Genomic DNA, 19,670 nt, shown 5'->3' on the forward strand with positions numbered 1-19,670 from the left:
GCCCAACTCCCCAAAGGCACTTTTGCGAAGGGACTTGTTGGAACAATTGGGAGCAAAAATTGTATTCAAAAAGGGAGAAATTACTCTGGAGGTAAAAGATCAGCAATATATTCAAATATTGAGCCTAACCTTAACCAGTCTTCCCATAGAAGGAAGCATTAACGAGGACATCTTAAACCAAGTGTATCCGGGGGTATGGGCTACCGATGCACCTGGAAGAGCAAAAAGTGCTCCACCTGTTGAAGTTAGGATCAAGGAAGGCCAAAAGCCGGTAAGAATTAAATAATATCCCCTAAAGAAAGAAGACAGAGAAGGAATCCAGCCAGTGATAGAAAAATTTTTGCAGTTGGGATTATTAAAAGAGTGTGAGTCTGAATTCAATACCCCTATATTACCTGTTTGGAAGCCTGATGGGTCATATCGGGTGGTCCAAGACTTACGGGCAGCGAATAAGATAACCGAAGATCTTTACCCAGTAGTGGTGAACCCATATACCCTGTTAACCGTATTAACACCTGAATTGACTTGGTTTACTGTTTTAGATTTGAAGGATGCTTTCTTTTCCCTCCCTCTCCATGAAGCCAGCCAAAAACTATTTGCATTTGAATGGGAAAACCCCAAGAGCGGTCGAAAGACCCAGCTCACTTGGACGGCATTGCCACAAGGATTTAAGAATAGTCCTACCATTTTTGGCAATCAGCTTGCGAAAGACTTAGAATCCTGGGAAGCCCCATCTGAGGAGGGGAAGCTGTTGCAGTATGTGGATGATATCCTGATCGCCACCAAAACAGAGAAAGATTGTATGACATGGACGGTGAGTCTGTTGAATTTCCTGGGACTCCAGGGGTACCAGGTATCCAAGAAAAGGGCACAGGTAATGCAACACAAAGTGAATTATTTGGGCTATGAAATTAGTGCGGGACAAAGAACTTTGGGACAGGCCCGCAAAGAGGCAATATGTCAAACTTGGAGACCTCAGACAGTAAAAGAGTTACAGACTTTTCTGGGAATGACAGGGTAGTGCCGATTGTGGATCTATAATTATGGATTGCTTGTTAAACCACTGTATGTGTTGACTGCCACTGAGCAGAAACACCTTGAGTGGAATAAGGAGACCGAACAAGCCTTTGAGCTACTGAAAAAGGGTTTGATGTCAGCCCCGGCCTTAGGACTCCCAGATGTGAGTAAGCCTTTTCTTCTTTACTCCCATGAGAAGCAGGGCATTGCCCTGGGAGTATTAGCACAAAACCTGGGCCCATATCGACGGGCAGTTGCCTACCTCTCTAAGCAGTTAGACATGACTGCAAAAGGTTGGCCTGGATGCCTGCGGGCGGCTGCGGCTGTGATACTGAATATACAGGAAGCCCGAAAGTTTACTCTGGACCAGAAAATTACTGTTCTGGTGCCTCACACAGTATCAGCAGTACTGGAAGCAAAAGGTGGACACTGGCTCTCTCCACAAAAATTCCTGAGATATCAAGCTACATTGGTAGAGCAGGATGACGTGGAGATTGTAGTCACTAACATTGTCAACCCAGCTTCTTTTCTCAGTGGGAACACAGGAGAACCAGTACATCATGACTGTTTGGAAACCATCGAAGCAACATACACCAGTCGCCCAGACCTGAAAGACAGCCCCATGGAAAATGGGGAAACTTGGTTCACAGACGGAAGCAGTTACGTCCTAAATGGTAATCCACATGCAGGATACGCCGTCACCACCAGCCAAGAGGTAATAGAATCAGGGGCTTTGCCCATGAACACCTCCGCACAGAAGGCAGAAATAATTGCTCTAACCCGTGCCCTGGAATTGGCCCAGGGCAAAGTTGTGAACATTTATACAGACTCAAAATATGCCTTTGGAGTTGTACACGCACATGGAGCAATTTGGAAGGAGAGAGGACTATTGAGTTCTTAAGGGAAAAATATCAAACACGCAGAAGAAATTCTGAAGTTACTGGAAGCTGTCCAGCTCCCTAAGAAAGTAGCAATTATGCATATTAAAGCACACCAGAAAGTGAGCTCAGATTTGGAAAAAGGGAATGAGCTGGCGGACAGAGAAGCAAAACAAGTGGCCAAAACAAAGGTAAAACAGAAGAGGCCTTAATTCCTGATAGGCAGATTTCCCTAGAAGGTAAGCCAGAATACACTAAGGAAGATCAAAAGCTCATTACAGATTTAGAAGGGTCATATAATGAAGAAGGGTGGGTTCATACCCCACAGGGCAAGCTAATCGTTCCCTCTTGCTTATTATGGCATTTGATGCAGGAGAAACATAGAAAAAGACACTGGGGAACAGAAGCTCTGTATAATCATTTGATAAGAGAAATTGTGGCTAGAAATTTATACACCACGGTGAGACAGGTGACACAACAGTGTGATCTTTGCCTCCAGACTAATCCTAAGAACACCCCCAAGCTGGAAATGGGCCAGACTGGAAAAGGCAATGGGCCTGGACAACAATGGCAAATTGATTTTATAGAACTTCCAAGAAAAGGGGAGTATCGATATCTATTGGTATTAACTGATACCTTTTCAGGTTGGCCAGAAGCATTCCCAACAAGAACAGCTAAAGCTCGGGAGGTAACTAAAATACTGGCACAAGACATAATACCATGTTTTCGGGTTCCAGCAACCATATCCTCTGACAGAGGACCACATTTTGTCTCAAAAATAGTGCAACAAATTAGCCAGCACTTGGGTATAGATTGGCAGCTTCATACTCCATATCACCCCCAGTCGAGCGGTCAAGTGGAAAAAATAAACTACTTAATCAAACAGCAAATTGTGAAATTAGGACAAGAAGCAAATTTGACATGGCCTCAGTCTCTCCCTTTAGCCCTTCTGCATATACGAACAAGACCAAGGGTGAAAGAAGGACTGAGCCCCTTTGAAATTCTGTATGGACAACCCTATGGGATACAGAGAGGGGTGTCTGTACAAGTGGGGGATGAAATTATGACTTCTTATATGGTGGCATTAGGTAGAGCAACTTAATAAAATCGGGAAGCATGTGGTAGGGACTTGAGGGAGAGGTTTGGATGGGCCTGTGCATAATATACAACCAGGAGATTATGTGTATATAAAGTCTCTTACAGAAAAAACTCTGGAGCCACAGTGGGAAGAACCATTTCAAGTACTACTTACCTCCTTCACCGTGATTAAGATCAAGGAACAGAATGCCTGGATACATCACACTAGGGTGAAGAAGGCACCCAAAGGACAATGGACTTCACAAGAAAAAGGACCTTTGAAGCTAAAATTTGTGAGACATTGATTGTTATGTTCCTGAGTTGGACCTTGTCCAAGGGGCAGGCTTGGGATCGAAATACTTATTTACAAATACTTTGAGAGGATGCTAGATAGGGAAACAACGTATTATAAGTACTAGGATTAAATATAGTAAAAGAATTTACTATTTTCTAGAAAAGAGGGGACTGAGTCAAGAGGAGTCAAAGAATCTCAGCAGACATAAAAAAGGGGGGTGAAAGATGATGTTTAGTGCTTACATTGTTGAAATTAGCTGAGGTAGAGACAGTCCTTGATAAGAAGAGCTGGTCCCAAGAACCAGCCAATGACGTAAAGACAGTCCTTGATAAGAAGCAGAAGCAGGCCCCAAGAGCCAGCTAAGACTGGTCTTGTGGCTTGGTTGAATACCAAGAAATCACTGAGCCTGCGCAAAGAAAGAGGTTACTAGCGGTGATGAAGAGGAGTCATCTATCTTCATCTCTGCGACCACCAGACGACCACCATAAAGAGGCTCTGCGCAGGCGTAGTTGGGAGGGGACTATGGAAATGACCTCTTGGAGCTAATTTTAATATGAAGTGGGGATAGGTCATGCATATGTATAGGCATATTGTAAATATGTAATACCTGACTGTATAAACTTGAGGCGAACTGCCGAGTCGCGCGCGCACGCTTTGGTGGGACTACCCCCCGTGCCGCCCAGCGCTGAATGAACATGCCTACTTTACAGTCTCACTGATTGTGGAGTCTGTTTTCCGCACGTCACTTTGAACCTAGTTTAAAGCCCTCTCTATGAGCTCTGCCATCTCATGAGCAAGGATTCTCTTACCCCTTTGAGACAGCTGCACACCATCTGTTGCCGGCAAGCCTGGTGCCATGTAAACCTCCCCATGATCAAAAAAACCCAAAATTCCACCAATGGCACCAGCCTCTGAGCCACCTATTAACCAGGTGTGTTTTCCTGTTCCTTTCAGTGTATTTCCCTGTCACTGAAGGGATTGAGGAAAACACTACCTGTGCTCCCAATCCTTCCACTAATCGTCCCAGTGCCCTGAAGTCCCTTTGGATTTCTCTCTGCAGTCTCATCACTGCCAACCTGCACAACCAGCAATGGGTAATAATCAGAGGTCTGAACCAGACCAGGGAGTTTCCTGGTAATGTCTTTTACGCGGGCCCCAGGGAGGCAGCAGACTTCCCTGTGGGATGGGTCAGGTCTGCATATTGGGCCCTCTGTCCCCCTCAGAAGGGAGTCACCTATGACAATTACCCTCCTTTTCCTTTTTTCAGAGGATGTGAGAATGCATGGGGCTGCCTGACTGAGCCTAGACACCTCCCTAGATAGGGCTTCATCTACACCCTGATCTTCATTGACCTGTTCCTCAAGTTCCAGAGCCCCATATCTGTTGTGTAGGGGCAACTGGGAAGGTGAGGGAGACCATGAGGGGATTTGCCTGCCTCCCCAAGCAGGGACCTGTATCCATTCCCCTCCATCTCTTAGGTCCCTTCCTGCCTGGCAGCAGGAGCGCAGGGGAACCTCCTCTTCTTGCAGACCCTCCATCTGCTGCTCCTGCCTCAGGGTTGGTAGGGTGTGTGTCCACCAATCTATCTCCCTCTCACACTCCCTGATACTCCTCAACCTTTCCACTTCCAAATGATGAATAAAGAAATGCTTAGTGTATTGATAAGAAAAGGAAAGATAAGCTATGTAGGTATTGGTGCTGTGGATTTTGAAATAAAACTAGAAAATGTACATATATAAGGAAAGTTTTAGTCCAAGAAAACTTTATTCTCTTGTTTCATCCCATCAGTAACCTTTTCCTAATTCTAAATTATTAAATACCTAATTAAGTATAATATATTAGTGCAAAATTATATCTTGATGAAAAATATAGCATCCAATTCTCATGCTGTATAAGCGTGTCATGAAATTTACTTTTCGATCTGTGGCAGCAGAAGGGAGTCTGAGTAAGCCCAGGACAACTGAAAGAAGAATTTCTCAATAGAAATGCCTTTGTGTCATGAGCTGGTGCTTTCTTGCTAAAGGTATAAAAGCGATGTGGAGATTTTGCTATCATTTGTGGCCTCAATGTTATATTGGAGCTGACAGAAACAAGGGTGTTGGTGTTTCATTTATTAAATAATTAACTCTTTGGTTAACTGAACTATTCATTGAAGGTGCATGAACAGAAAGAGATAAAACTGACAGGAGAATCTTTTGTAAACATGCAAAACTCCAAATGCTCTTTCAGCGTGAACAGATTTTCTAGGCTCACAAGAAAACAGGAGTGTCCAGGACTAAAAACTAACCAGAACCTTTATTTGGTTATGACCCTGTACTCCCTTTGATAAAGCTATACATATATTTAGAAGTTACATTAGGTCATTCTGCTCGCCACTGACCATACTTCCTACGAGACAACTTGCAAGCACTGGACCCAGTTAAGCCTGATGAGAACTGCAGGAAATATGTTACATGTAGTAAATCCAAACATAGGTCCACTGAAAACCAAAGATAGCATGGAAGCTGGAGGTTCCGGCATGCCTGAGTGATAACTCTATGAAACCTCTTTGATTATCCTAATTGCTTAATAGCCTTGTACTTGATTTCTTTTGTCCAGTTCTTAATTTACCATTTTCTGTATGATATTACCAAAAAAAAATTTATAGTAATATGTATCAAACTGATGGGTTTTGGATAGATTATTCTCAGTTCAATCATTGAGGAAAGTGACATGTCAGGCTCTGAGAGAGCTCAATTAATACTTAGATGCTTTTCTGCATCACAGACTAAATGAGTAAGGAAACACTGTTTCACCCTCCATCAGGCATCATTAACAATGCAGTGAAAAGAATTTTACACAAAATCTCTTTGCCTGGTCCTTTACACCTAGAGGTCTTTAAAGAACTGTCTTTAATGGTGGCAGGTACCTTGACTTTTGTACGATTTATTTGGATAAATAGCAGGCTTCAGTATTCACTGTTGTTGACTTTGCTTTCAGTGAGCTCTATGTATCTTTATAATAGAAAACAAAGAAAAGTCACTGACTGGAAATAAATCTATCCATTAACTTTTCCAAGGAAATACATACAGATGGATGTTTACTTAGTATAACATCTGTCACTGAAGAAACCCACAACTGACTTACACCTGAGCGAAATTATTAATTTTCCTCAGGAAATGGCAGAGAAGGTGAAAAAGAAGACCTTGTCCAAACTCAAACTCACTTGCAATGAAGTGTGAATTCCAATAAATTAAAGGAGTGGTCTGGCAAGCTCTGTTTCAAAGAAGTTTAAATAGCAGTACCTAAATTTTATTGTTGGATCTAAAATATGCTCCTATAAACTTAGTAACCTGATTAGACCTATGTTTTCACAAAGCAAAGCAGCTATTCCACCAAACTAATGTGAGAGTGTTCTGCACTAATGATTTTGACAGAAGGCTTATAAGCAATGTGCAAAGTTCTTGTCACAAAAATTCATTAATTTACATATCCCACTTTCTATTTTATGCTTCACATATAAGAATAAGACACGTTGAAATCTCTGAACACAATGGCTTACTGGGGAGGCAAAAACCCAGAGGAACACGTTCAACATTGCAGTCAAATCTTATGTACTCTTCCACTTCAAAAAGACAAAAAGAATTATTTATGATGTTGCAAAGATCATCATGGTTGCCTTGAAATGCTATGTATGTTTTGACCAAATTTCAATTTTGACAAGAAGCTACAGGAAGATGTTTTAACATACAGTTACACTTAGCAGTCATCATTCAAAACAGATTTCCTAAAATTTTGAAAGTTTTGCCAATGCAAATATTTAGTAAGCCCACTTAGGAAAGTATCTCATGTTGCGATAAATAAATAGGGTTTATAAATAAGATTAATAAATAGGACTTTATAACATGTGGTGTTCTCCCACTGAATATGTTTTCTTAGTTTGAGTGAGGAGAAAGAAGACCAAAGGAAACTCAGTTTCAGGAAAAAAAACAAACTGAAGCAGTACAATTTAAATTATTTTCAATACACCACAACATATTTTTAGCATGTAGATAAGGAAAATGGGAAGAATGTTAGGAGAAGGACAGGCAGAAGGAGGCAGGTGCTGATCAGTATCCTGCTCCTATTTTAGAACAGTGAGTGTAATTCTGAAACATGCCATCCCATTTCCTCAAAAACTTCTTTCCTAACTCTTTACTTAAGAAGAAGTTATTAGTCACAAAAATTAGGTATTTGATATAGTTTCACAGGACTATGGTATCTCACATTACATTTTGAGAGTACAGGTTGTCTGTAGGTTCTTTTGATAGGCAATGAATTTTGGAAAATAATTGGGGACTTAGGGAGTATGAGGGAGAATACTTCAAACTTGAGTAACAAAAAGATACATGCAAAAAACTAAGAGGTGGAGAAATAAGAGGAAAAAAGAAAAAATCAGGGAACTACTGAATATTTTCTATGAAATCATGTGGAACAGATTGCAATGAAAAAAATTTTACTTTAATGGATTTTCCTGAGTTTTGTATTGATATGATTGAAGGAATATATGAGCCTGGGTGAAGTTTCACCAAACCAAAATTCTGAAATAAGTAAAAACCCCTGCAAATTGTAATGCCACATTTCAGGCTGGAGTCACTTAGGATATACAGTATATACTATGTTTTGAAATCTCTGTGTGTGGAGGGTATGAGGGAGGAAATGCAAAGTGCTTACAAGAATGGACAATTTTACATACTATCCATGCTGTATATTCATGAGGAAAACAACCAGTAAGAGGGAAGGATGCTTTACCAGTCAGAAATCTGGGTACATTAAGCAAGCAAAAACCAGCAGACTGAATTTCACGTAATAGCTAAACAGTCAAAATTAGATGGAGAGAGGGAAGGAAGAAGAGAAGGAAGACTTAGTTTAAAATATATTGTGGAGGGGAAGAAGGTATTGGTATTTGAAATTAAAGCCTTTTTTTTTCTTCTTTTAAAAATATTGCACTAATGTCAGAACGTGTCAGTACTAATGTCAATGTTTCCTCTCATTGCCTATTGTTTAGCAGTTTGACAGGTTTTTTGTTCAGAAATTAGCCCATAACCTGGTCATATGCATGCAGCACTAAATAAGTAGAGGGACATTTTCTTTGGCAGTTTTTGCATGAACTAGAGGGAATCTTAAATATTTTCTCAACTTTGAAGTGCATCTACTGGTGAATGTAACTGTCACTTCTTTTTGCTTTGGCATTGTTTGGCTAACTGGATTTTAGAGTTGGGGGTTTTTTTGTTTGGTTGGTTTTTTTTAATAATAGTAATTCCACACAGTTTAGGCTTGCTCTACCTTTGCACTGTGCTAAGAAAATCCTTAAAACAATATCACCAAATTATTTTGTTAGATAAAAGTATGTTGCCTTATTTTCTTTTTTTTTTTTTTTTTTTAAATATATATTCATTTTATTCCAAATATGTAGTGGAAATTTGTGTGTGTTCCCAGATATTTGTGATTTATTCTTAAATTGCTACAAGAATATTTCAGGCTATCCATTTAAGACTTGGCAAGTTTTGCCTATGGTGACCTGGACTAGTCTGAACTGGATGCTACAGCCCCTGTTCTGTAACAGGAATATCATTAGCTAACTTGTTTAAGTGTAAATTTCGAAACCATCAAGAAGCTGCTTCCAGATGTGTGATGTACCCAAGTCCTAGAATGACCTGAGTGTTCCCTGCCTCCACTCATTCATGCAAGTTTTGTTAAATCACTCAGACACTCACTTCTATGCTTTGCTCAATTAGTACGTTAGAAAATAGTGTTTCTCCAGAGTGCACAAGACTGAATATCATTCCCGAACAGTAAAGGCTTCTTGTCCCTTGATGGCTTCTTGTGTCCATTCCTGGACTTAGACTTATCTTATGGATTACCAAGCATTTAAGAGAGGGAAACTATATTTGAAGTTATGCTTAGTATTTCGTATTATACACACTTTTGTATTTCTGAATTTGCTGTTCGTCCAGGGCATTTTAGTATCTGGTGCTTAAAAGACAACTGTGGCTATAAATAACATTTAGATCAGCATAATTCAATGCTCTGGTCAGGCAACTCAGTCTGAAATGAGCTGATTCCTTTAGCAACTGTTTTAATTTGGCTAAGATGTTGTTATAGTTAAGCTCAGGGATGGTCACTGATTTTTCTAAAATTAGCTTTTAGTATTTCTTGAAATGGCATATCTGTTTTCAGTACCTTCACAATCCTCCAGAAAATATATCTATGATAGATAGAAAAGAAAAATATTTTGTTAATTATTCTTTCTTTTTATTATTGGCACCGTAAAGCAAGTGATTTACAAACTCTTCAGTTCGGCATTCATTTACTTGAAATAAAAATTTAAAATTACTTCCTTGCCTTTAATATGAAAGAGTTAACAGTAAAAAATATCTGTTAGTGTAATTTGTGATGGCATTTTCTAAGTGACTCATGTTAAATAATTTACCTTATAATGTTAAAGCTAAGGAAGCCAGCAAGATTGTCTTGCTTTGGAGTTTAATAAGATTTGAAGTTCTCTGTCCTTTAAGCCAATGGTTACAATTACAATGGGGCAAAAAAAAAGAACTTATTACAAGCTGGGCATTGTGGTTTAACCCCAGCCAGCAACTAAGTACCATGCAGCTGCTCCCTCTCTCCCCACCCCCCCCCCCCACCCCGCAGTGGGATGGGGAAAAGAATTAGAAAGAAAAAAGTAGAACTCGTGGGTTGAGATAAGAACAGTTTAATAGAAGAGAAAGGAAGAAAATAGTAATTATAATAATAACAATAATAAATTTATAAAAGTAATGATAAAAGAATTGGAATATACAAAAGAAGTGATGCACAATGCAATTGCTCACCACTCACAGACCAATGCCCCATTAGTTCCCAAGCAGCTATCCACCCCCCAGGCCAAGTCCTCCTCCCTGTTTATGTGCTGGACATAACGTTCTATGGTATGGAATACCCCTTTGGCCAGTTTGGGTCAGCTGCCCTGGCTGTGTCCCCTTGCGACTTCTTGTGCTCCTCAAGCCTTCTTGCTGGCTGGGCATGAGAAGCTGAAAAATCCTTGACTTGGTATAGCAACAACTGAAAACATCAGTGTGTTATCAACATTCTTCTCATACTGAATTGTCCTGGTTTCAGCTGGGATAGAGTTAACTGTCTTCCTAGTAGCTGGTACAGTGCCATGTTTTGAGTTCTGTATGAGAAGAATGTTGATAACACACTGATGTTTTCAGTCATTGCTCAGTAGTGTTTAGACTAAAGTCAAGGATTTTTCAGCTTCTCATGCCCAGCCAGCGAGAAAGCTGGAGGGGCACAAGAAGTTGGCACAGGACACAGCCAGGGCACCTGACCCAAACTGGCCAACGGGGTATTCCATCCATACCATGGGACGTCACATCCAGTGTAGGAACTGGGGAGAGTGGGGGAGGGGAATCGCCGCTGGGGGACTGACTGGGTGTCGGTCTGCGGGTGGTGAGCAATTGCCCTGTGCATCATTTGGACATCCCAATCCTTTCATTACTGCTGCGGTCATTTTATTAGTGTTATCCTTATCGTTATTAGTTTCTTCTTTTCTGTTCTATTAAACTATTCTTATCTCAACCCACGAATTTTACTTCTTTTCCCGATTTTCTCCCCCATCCCATGGGGTTGTGGGGGGGGATGAGTGAGTGGTTGTGTGGTGCTTAGTTGCTGGCTGGGGTTAAACCACGACATGAATCCAAGACATAACACTATACCAGCTACTAGAAAGAAAATTAACTCTATCTCAGCCCTAACCAGGACACTGGGGAAAACGTCTTCCAGATGCTGAAATGTTAAGTTTTGCTGCTTTTAGGATAAAGTCTTCAGATACTCAGTGCAAGACACTGAGTGGGATATGCACGCTAGACATGCCAGCTCATTCTTTGTCAGCTCAGGGATCCCCTGTGCTGTGTTGCTTTGTATGGTATACGCATGACTCTCTGTCATCAGTATTGAGCTCCTTTCTTTTTGGGGTGTTGCCTAGGTTTTTTACATGGTGGTTTTTTCATACAAAACTAGTTTTTACCCATTCTTCCAATAAGTGGAGCATTCTAGGAAGAAGACTGTGTTCTTTGTGGTTCATTTAAAAAACCCAAACCCTTCTTTTCATCATGTAAGTAAACACTAGTTTCAAAAAATGGTTGTTGCTTCCCTAACTTTCATGTCAGGGATGATCCAGCAGGTGGTTCTAATTTTGAAACTTGCTTTTTGTGGGTTGTTTTTTTTTTTTTAGTTCGTTGTTTTTTTTAAATCCAAAATTTTTCTAGTCAGAGCTGTTATGCTTTAGGCCAAGTGAAATAGATGAGAATTATTTCCTTTCCTGTTCTTATTTGTAATGCCTCTCATGAAAAATGAATATGCTATGCCATTTTGTTCTTATTACAGTCTTAACATTGTATTAAAATAATGAATTTTATGCTTTTTTGTGTGTTCTTTCAAGCTTTGTAACAAGACTGACATAGAACTAACATTCCTTATCTCATTCTTGTTTCAAAGGACTCAGCTCACATACAAATTAGCATTGCATCAGGTTATGTTAGGTTTGCTAGTCATATTATCTCATCTACAACACAGATTATTTTTTCTAACTTCAGATGTAGGATCTTACACATCAGATAATGCAAAGTCTTTGCAATGCAGTTATATACACTATCTGCCATTAAACATTTTTATCTTTCAAATTACGTATGGAGAACTAGATAGAGTCAATAATTACACTTACCCATTCAATACCCTTACAGTCCTGTAATGATGCAAAGTATCCAAAGATGCAACTGTGCATTGATTTAGGCAGGTAGTCGGACACCTTCACCTTTAAGACATTATTCTTAAACCATCTCTCCAAAGAACATTTTATCAAATTAAAAAATGGTAACATCTGGGAACAAAGGAGCTCTGCTCAAGCCCGAGCTCTATGACTTCAGATAGTGAACCCAGACAGCACCAAATAAGTGGCTGTAGAAGGGAGAACAAAGGAACAGCCTCATTTAACAGCCATTCTAATAATGAAGGTAGATAGTAAAAATAAAGGAAACAGTACCAGAAGAACCTGACACTCTATTTATTAATAGGCCACATGAATTTAAATACATTTGTATGTATCACAGAATCACAGTAGGGTTGAGGTCAGAAGAGACCTCTGGAGGTCACCTGGTCCAACCCCCTGGTCAAGAAGGGCTTCCTAGGGCCACCAGGTAGTTGGATATCGCACCAAATGAACAAAATTATTAAATCTTAAACATAATTCACCATACAGAGTGTGGAACTAAAAATAAGGTAAGTGTAGTTTCTTGAAGTTTAAGAAAATGTTAATTTTTATAGGGAGTTTTATTCCATCTAGTAATTAAATGATCTTGGTTTGTGGTATTGTTTGAAAAAATATTTTGTTAAAGAGTCATGTAATAAGCCAGGTGCAGAACTCTGAATGTTTTTCTGTTCTTGGAATCTGCAGCCCTTTAGCAGAACATTTAAATAGGCAAAGACAAATCTGTCATATAACTCTAGATAATATATGCTAAATGAAGTTAATACATGGTCATAGTCACAGTAAGTAATGGGTATTGTTTGCCTTAGAATAGATCGTATGTTTTTTTCATTACAGAAATGGAAATATCCTGGAATACTGAAAACATGTATTTTGACATATAGCATATACAGCATAAAATTAAGATAAAACATGAACAACAGTTGTCACAGAGAAACGTGTATTTCAGATCCCATATATATTTTAGTGAAAATGCCTGAGAATTCCAGAAGCCAGGGTTTGGCTTCCGCCAGGTGGATTGGAAAAATGAAGATGGATTACAGTAAATTAGCCACACAGCATGGCTCTATTACAGTTTCAATTAGAGCGTTATCTTCTGCACATGGGCTAACTAGACTGTCTTAGGTTGGCTTACTCTGGAAGCTCTGCTCGTATTCCAGGCTCTTGTTTTAAGGCTTAAATTGTGATTAAATATACTATCCCAAGCAAGAACCAGTCCGTAATTACACTGAGCCAGAAGAGACTTGCCAGCTAACAGCAATACTTAATGTCAAACTCTCTTTGTTTCAAAGGGGAGATACCTGCTACTGGGACATTCTTGCAGCAGATTATTTCCAGCTCTGTGCTGGCTGGTGAGAACACAGAGAAAAGAGCAGCAGACCTGGGACTGTTACTCTGCCTGCAGAGAAGAAAGAGTGCTCACAGTTTGTTAATCTTCTGAACCTGTACAGAAAATGTATCTTTATGAAAATATTAAAAGCGCACAGCATGTAGAGCTATTGGGGTCTCTCCCCTCACACTGAGGAGACATTTTTCAGGTGGCAAATTCAACTGGTGAAAAGACAAGACATCAGTTACCTTTGGTGCTGAATGTCTTGTAGCATGGTGTTTCATTATGTGTTCACAGGCTGTGTTTTCCTTATATTCTGTGACTCATGCTGTCCTGGTTAGGGCTGAGATAGAGTTAATTTTCTTTCTAGTAGCTGGTATAGTGTTATGTCTTGGATTCAGTATGCTGGATTTAACTGTATTTCAGCAACTGGATTTAGTTGCTGGCTGGGGTTAAGCCACGGCACATGCTATAGACAGGATGAATGTTATTCAGTCAGAAATTAATCTATATTTTCCTTTTTCCTTTCCCCTCCTTAGCTCAATGTGTAGCCCTTGTCCATCTTACTTAATGCCATTCAAACTATTTTCCAAAGGAAGAATTACTTACTCACATGTGGGCTTTCTTCTGACATTTGCCTGTATAGTATTTTCCTGAAATTAACTTGTCTTTGACAATCCTATCCAAGTCAAAGGAGTTTGCTATCATGTTTTACAAATGGGAAGAGAATAATAAAAGAGCCTGAAATCAAAAGTATCTACACTAGACTCAGAAAATTTGTGACTTAGAGGGTTTTTTGTTTGCTTGGGTTTGGGTTGGTTTTTTTTAGAGCGCTTATTATGAGAGTGCACTCTGAATATTCAAGTACAGATTCTTTTGACTTCATCTGCCTCCTTGGACCAGCCTTCTCAAAGGAGATATCAAAGTAATGAATTGGACACTGAGAAATGAGGAACTCCCAAGTTGGAACTGATGCTTCTGCATTATTAGTGCTCAAGAAAGTGCTGGCATCAGTAGTCCAAAGACAGAAGCAGATTCCAAAGTTCTGCATTTAGTTGTTTTCATCATGAAAATCATATTTCTCATAATGAAATCCATCACTGTAAGGAAAAGAGGTTGTTAAAAGGAGTTCTTTAAATGTCATAGAAATTAAAGTCTTAGTGCTCAAACAGTTATTATAAGAGAAGATCATGGTTACTTTTAACAAGATACTTGGCATGTTTTTGAAAAGGATTTAGGACATGATTGGCAGTGATAGCAAAGAAATATTTGATATTCCAGTATATCCCTCTAATTCTGTGTTCCAATTTACAGCCATTGTCTTATGTCCTAAGGAATAATAAATATAAATAGAACCATTTTGTGATTTCTAAATCCATTAAAATCTATTGATAGTATAATTTTTTTATTACTTATACCTCTGCTGCAAGTTATATTTCTCTTTATTTATGTATACAAAGTAGAGCACATCTTCCTTAAATGCCGTCTCAAACTGATAGATTGTACAAGTGGTATTAAGAATACATATGTGAAATAAACCGCAACTAGAATATTTTTCTCTAATAAGATCCTGAAAGAATGATTAAATACAGCTATAGACATTTTCTTTTGATGTCTGTGTTGAAAAACATCTCTCTGATATAAAAATGTTATTTAAATATTCATTGTACTATATTTCCTTTGTGTTTAATTGCTTGCAAAACTTTGGCATTAATGAAGTATTAAAACAGCAAGGGTTCCCCTAAACTGTAAATGTTCCCTAATGCAAATGTTGAATTCTTTGCAACCACTGAAACAATATTCTTTGATCTGAAACTGTGTAATATGCTTATGTTTAGGAATCCTTCAACCTTTTGCCAGCACTTAGCTATTAATTGAAAAAATTTAATCTGAAATGCATCATCTGCTTTTAGTCTTGATTTTCTTGTCATCATCCCATGCAATGCCTGCAGCCTCTTGCATTCTGTACTTTAGCAGTTCCTTGGACTATTTCCATGCCTTGAATGGTCTGTCAAGAGTTTTTATTGTGCCAAGAGCATCCTCTGGACTGTGTTTGCCTTTAAAATACCATGATAGTAAACCAAGCTGAATGTAGAATTTGTTACCTTGCAATATTTGGTCAATAGGATTAATAAAAAGAGCAGTTACAGTTTAAAGTCCAGCCATATGTAACAGGATATGAATTAAAGCTCAGCTAAACTGGGTGGTCATTTTTGGATGAAGAAATATCGGGAGTGGATATGCTTAGTGCTGAATCCTCTTTCATTAGTCATTAATGAATATCAGGTACTAAAATTTAATCTGAAGCTCCAGGGAGTAAGGTTTTGGATATAAAAAAGTTTTAGTAGGTTTTTTCTTAGTTGTTCCTCTCAGTGCTTTGCCAGTGCTTTACTGATGATGTATCTTTCCTATCACAAGACCTTTGATATTCCGTTTTGAACAGTTATACCAAATATCAGTGGCAATAATGTCTTCTTTGACTTTTTCATGCAAACAGTAATCAAAAGTATTTTTTAATGCAGACACTGATTTTTTGCCTTGTGAATTTTGTTATTTCTCTGCAAGAAATAGCAAGAAAAGGAACTTCAAAATGTCTACAGTGACATCAAACATGAAAGTGCACATTATACATCATACACATGGTATGTACAGGTAAATAAATGCAGACTTTATTATTTCTAATACTGTTTTCATTTTTCAATATTTTGAATATCCTTTATAGAATGAAACACAACAAAAAAGCCCTCACAACTGCTCCCCTACTGTTCCTCCATGTATATCATTTTCTCCTCCTTAATGCATACAGTGGCTTTTGTATTAGTCACTGAGTTTGTAGCAAATATGCATGCCATGCAGGTTCCTAAATTTTATCTTATTTGTTAAGAACACTTGCAATTTGAAGACTAAGCCTGACCCTTCGCTAATTAAAAAGATTTTAAAGTAGAAGAAATGGTAGCAAAACCACTTTTTTAATGCTTGTGACCTGGTGAGAAAAAATTATTTTGCTTTGCCTGTGGTTTTACAAAAATTATCAGAACACTGGAGTTTTAAGAGTTCAAAGGCTTAACAGGCTGAAAACTGAAGAGTAAGTGGCAATTACCTAATGCTAAGTGATATATTAAAAGCATATGAGAGGTTTTAAAGTGGCTTTGTGCAGAAAATAATGAGCTACAGAACTGCTTATAGCAGTAAATTGCCAAAATTGTAATGTTCTAATACTGGCTTTACAACGGGTTCTCATTCTGAATCAGTAATGTGCTCTTTGTCTTCCTTTCAATATTTTTAAAATATGTGACACTATAATTTCTGATAATATGCCTTGGTAACTCAAGAAATGCTGTGTGCCCCTGCAAGGAGCCATGCCTTCTCATTCTGCAGAAGTGACTGAAAGGGGTGCTTCCTGTGAGCTTTGGAAATCCTTCAGAAACTCAGCTGCTGTGTAGAAATTATTGGGTTTTTTCCACTGAAGAGCATTAAGGAGTGGTCATTTTGTGTCATATCTTTGGCTGATGTAAATCTTTCAAATGTAAAGAAAGTATGGTAATTTAAAGTGGAAAATGCCCATGTGTATAAATAAATTTTCTCACCTGTATCTCAAACTAACAGAAGATTTTTGAAAATCTTAAAATAACACTTATCAGATATAGATGACATTCATGCGTTCTGTGGGCTAATTTATAAGCCTGGCTTTAAACACCACAGAAACTTCTGTGATGTACTGAATACTGTCTTTTTTTTTTACCTAATACCCCAAGAACCATGTTTCCAAAAACTAAGCCATAAAGGGATTAGATAATGTTTAAAGGCCCAGACCAACAGAAATTTTAATCAGAAGTTTAGTTGCACTCTTATTTAGTGTTACAATTCTGAAAATATTTATCATATCTGTCAATTTCTCTGAGACCAAAATTAAGCACATGAATGAATGTTTTGTTGAACATGACAGGATTAATGGAACTTAATGGCTTAATGGCCTAATGGCTATACCCATTTCACACTCAGTGATAAATATTTACAACTGACCATTGGCTTCAGTGGAGCTCTCCCAGGTCCTATTGTTTGAGGATTTACAACTGATTTTATTCACCAGTTTTTATGTTTCTTGTTCAGCTTTGTTCATATTTTGTCCTGCTTTTCATCTAGCTAGCGATACAAAACTGATTTTCTTGTATGTTAAGATGGTTAAGTTACTGTGGAATATATTTAATAGATGTTCATTGCAATCCAACACTTTTTTAGCATATATCACCTGTTATACTCCTACTGAGTAACTATGTATCAAGTACCATTCTATGGCTATTGAAATTTAACTGGCAATGAATATACACAGGCAGAGCTGATTAGAAGCTTCAACATGAGAATAACTAATCAATGGATTCTTATTTGTGAAACTCAAAATTTTATAGAAGTATTTCAAGTTTTTTTTAAAAAAAGATCATTAGGGGATATAATTCCCTAAATCTAAGATATTTTCTTTTTCATTCAAGCCAAGGCACTAGAGAGGAAAGCCTTTGTGAGGGTGAATGAAGTAAAGATTAGGTCCCTCAGCGGGAATGCGAACCAGAACATGACAAGAACCTAGTGCAAGAGAGTGCATACACCTGAACATGATTTTCCCACTTTTACAGTGAACACGCTGGGCACTTTGATGGTTTATCATGCTTTTCAAAGTCCTTTTTAGTGTAATTGATGTAGTAGTAGTACTTTTTACATTTCAACACTGTTTTAAGAACAGAAAAATGTGGGGTTTTGCCTTCGGTTTTGGAAGAAAGTAACCTGTCCATGTTTTGCAGTTTAGGTGATCTTTTCTTTTAGTTTAACTAGGGGTTAGTGTACTTGAAACAAAGATTTTTAGTTTTATTTCATGTCATGACATTCTAAATATGTAGTGGTCATAAATATCTCTCCTTAGTATGTTACCACTCTAGATACATATGGCAAGGTTGGTTGTATGCTCTAATGAAATATAACAAATCTTATTTTAGTGTCTTGTGACTGATTAATTTTGTTAGCCTTGGTTTATTTTTGTTTTTTTCCAACTATTCTGAAGAACACTACATTGATGTCTGTCAAGTAACATGCAGTGGCAATGTACATTTGCAGTTCTCAGTAACTTGATTACTCAAACTGTCAATTCAGATAGGGAGGATTCTGTTTCAAAAGCTTGAAACTATAGCGTTTAAGGTACAAATTCTCCTTAGATATCCTATTTCTACATACATACCTTTACCTGTATTCATCATAACTTTTGTTTTCACAGTGTTTCCACAGATTATCAGAAAATTCTCTTTGTACTGAGAATCCTTTGCCTTATATACACCTGTCAGGCTCCTTGATGAAATGATATATAACAAGACCATACTTGAGACATGTTTTCCCTTTTTTGTTACGTTTTTATTATTTCTACACCCTTTCACTAATTGCTACTTTCTGTATTTTTGTAGTGTCTTTGCTTTTTCTTTTCCTTTCATCACCAGAGATGATGAGTGGGGGAGTACTTGAGGTATATCAAGCTTTATTAGGACTTGGTTTGACACAGCACATGATTGTAAAGCACTAGAAAATCTAACCTTGTTAAACTTTGAGTTTCAGTATTTGAATATAAGAAGTATCCAGGTTACTTTAGCAGCACAAATGTCATTACTTCCAATCAGGTTTTATGCTTGTAATGGAGTAATACTTCTGGAAACAGCAGCTTATATTAATGATGTGACACTGATTGTGACTGGTGATGGGTGAAAGCAAAGACAATCTGGGTACAACTATCAGAGATTAATTATTTTTGTGTGACAGGATGAATTTTACATCTTTTCTCCAGATAAATGAAATCTTAGAGATTGTAACATGGAGCAGTATCTTACTATGGATAGGCCTTAGGAGCGCTTACTGTCCTTTCTTTTAATCTTGTGTGTACCACTGGACATCTTTGCATTACTTTCCATTTGTCTTTTGTCCGTCTTTATCTTCAATTCATATTGTGCAAATAAACTTTTGCTAGCTTACCTTTTTTAACTTACAACTGTTAGCAGTTTCTCATTTTCCCTATCCTATTTTTGTTATCAGTCTTGCTTTTTCTTCTTTTTTCTTCTTCTAGTCTTGTATCATGACACTTTTTTCCCCAAAAAGTTAACACTAGTTTTTTAAAAAAAATGCATTTCCATGTTTTCTTTTCTCTGTTTATTTTCTTCTCTTCTCCCCCTCTTTTTTTTTTTTTTTTTCTTTTTTTTTCTTTTTTTTTTTTTGTGTGTGTGTAGTTTGTTTCTTGGAGTTGTTTGTTTTACTTTTTTATTTTTT

The 19,670-nt window shown here is 37.9% G+C and overlaps 1 protein-coding gene across 1 annotated transcript; it reads left to right on the forward strand.

The window, feature by feature from the left end:
- Window positions 1–274: 274 nt before the first annotated feature.
- LOC126036212 (uncharacterized) lies at window positions 275–2,901 on the forward strand (the record flags this gene model as incomplete). The annotated part of the gene is given in 3 exon segments (XM_049795741.1): window positions 275–814; window positions 1,539–1,607; window positions 2,446–2,901. Coding segments are annotated over 3 exon segments (1,065 nt in total), but the record flags the coding sequence as incomplete, so codon positions are not given.
- Between the last annotated feature and the right edge of the window lie 16,769 nt (window positions 2,902–19,670).

The sequence above is a fragment of the Accipiter gentilis genome, chromosome Z (genome assembly GCF_929443795.1).
Source record: "Accipiter gentilis chromosome Z, bAccGen1.1, whole genome shotgun sequence".
Taxonomy (NCBI): domain Eukaryota; kingdom Metazoa; phylum Chordata; class Aves; order Accipitriformes; family Accipitridae; genus Astur; species Astur gentilis.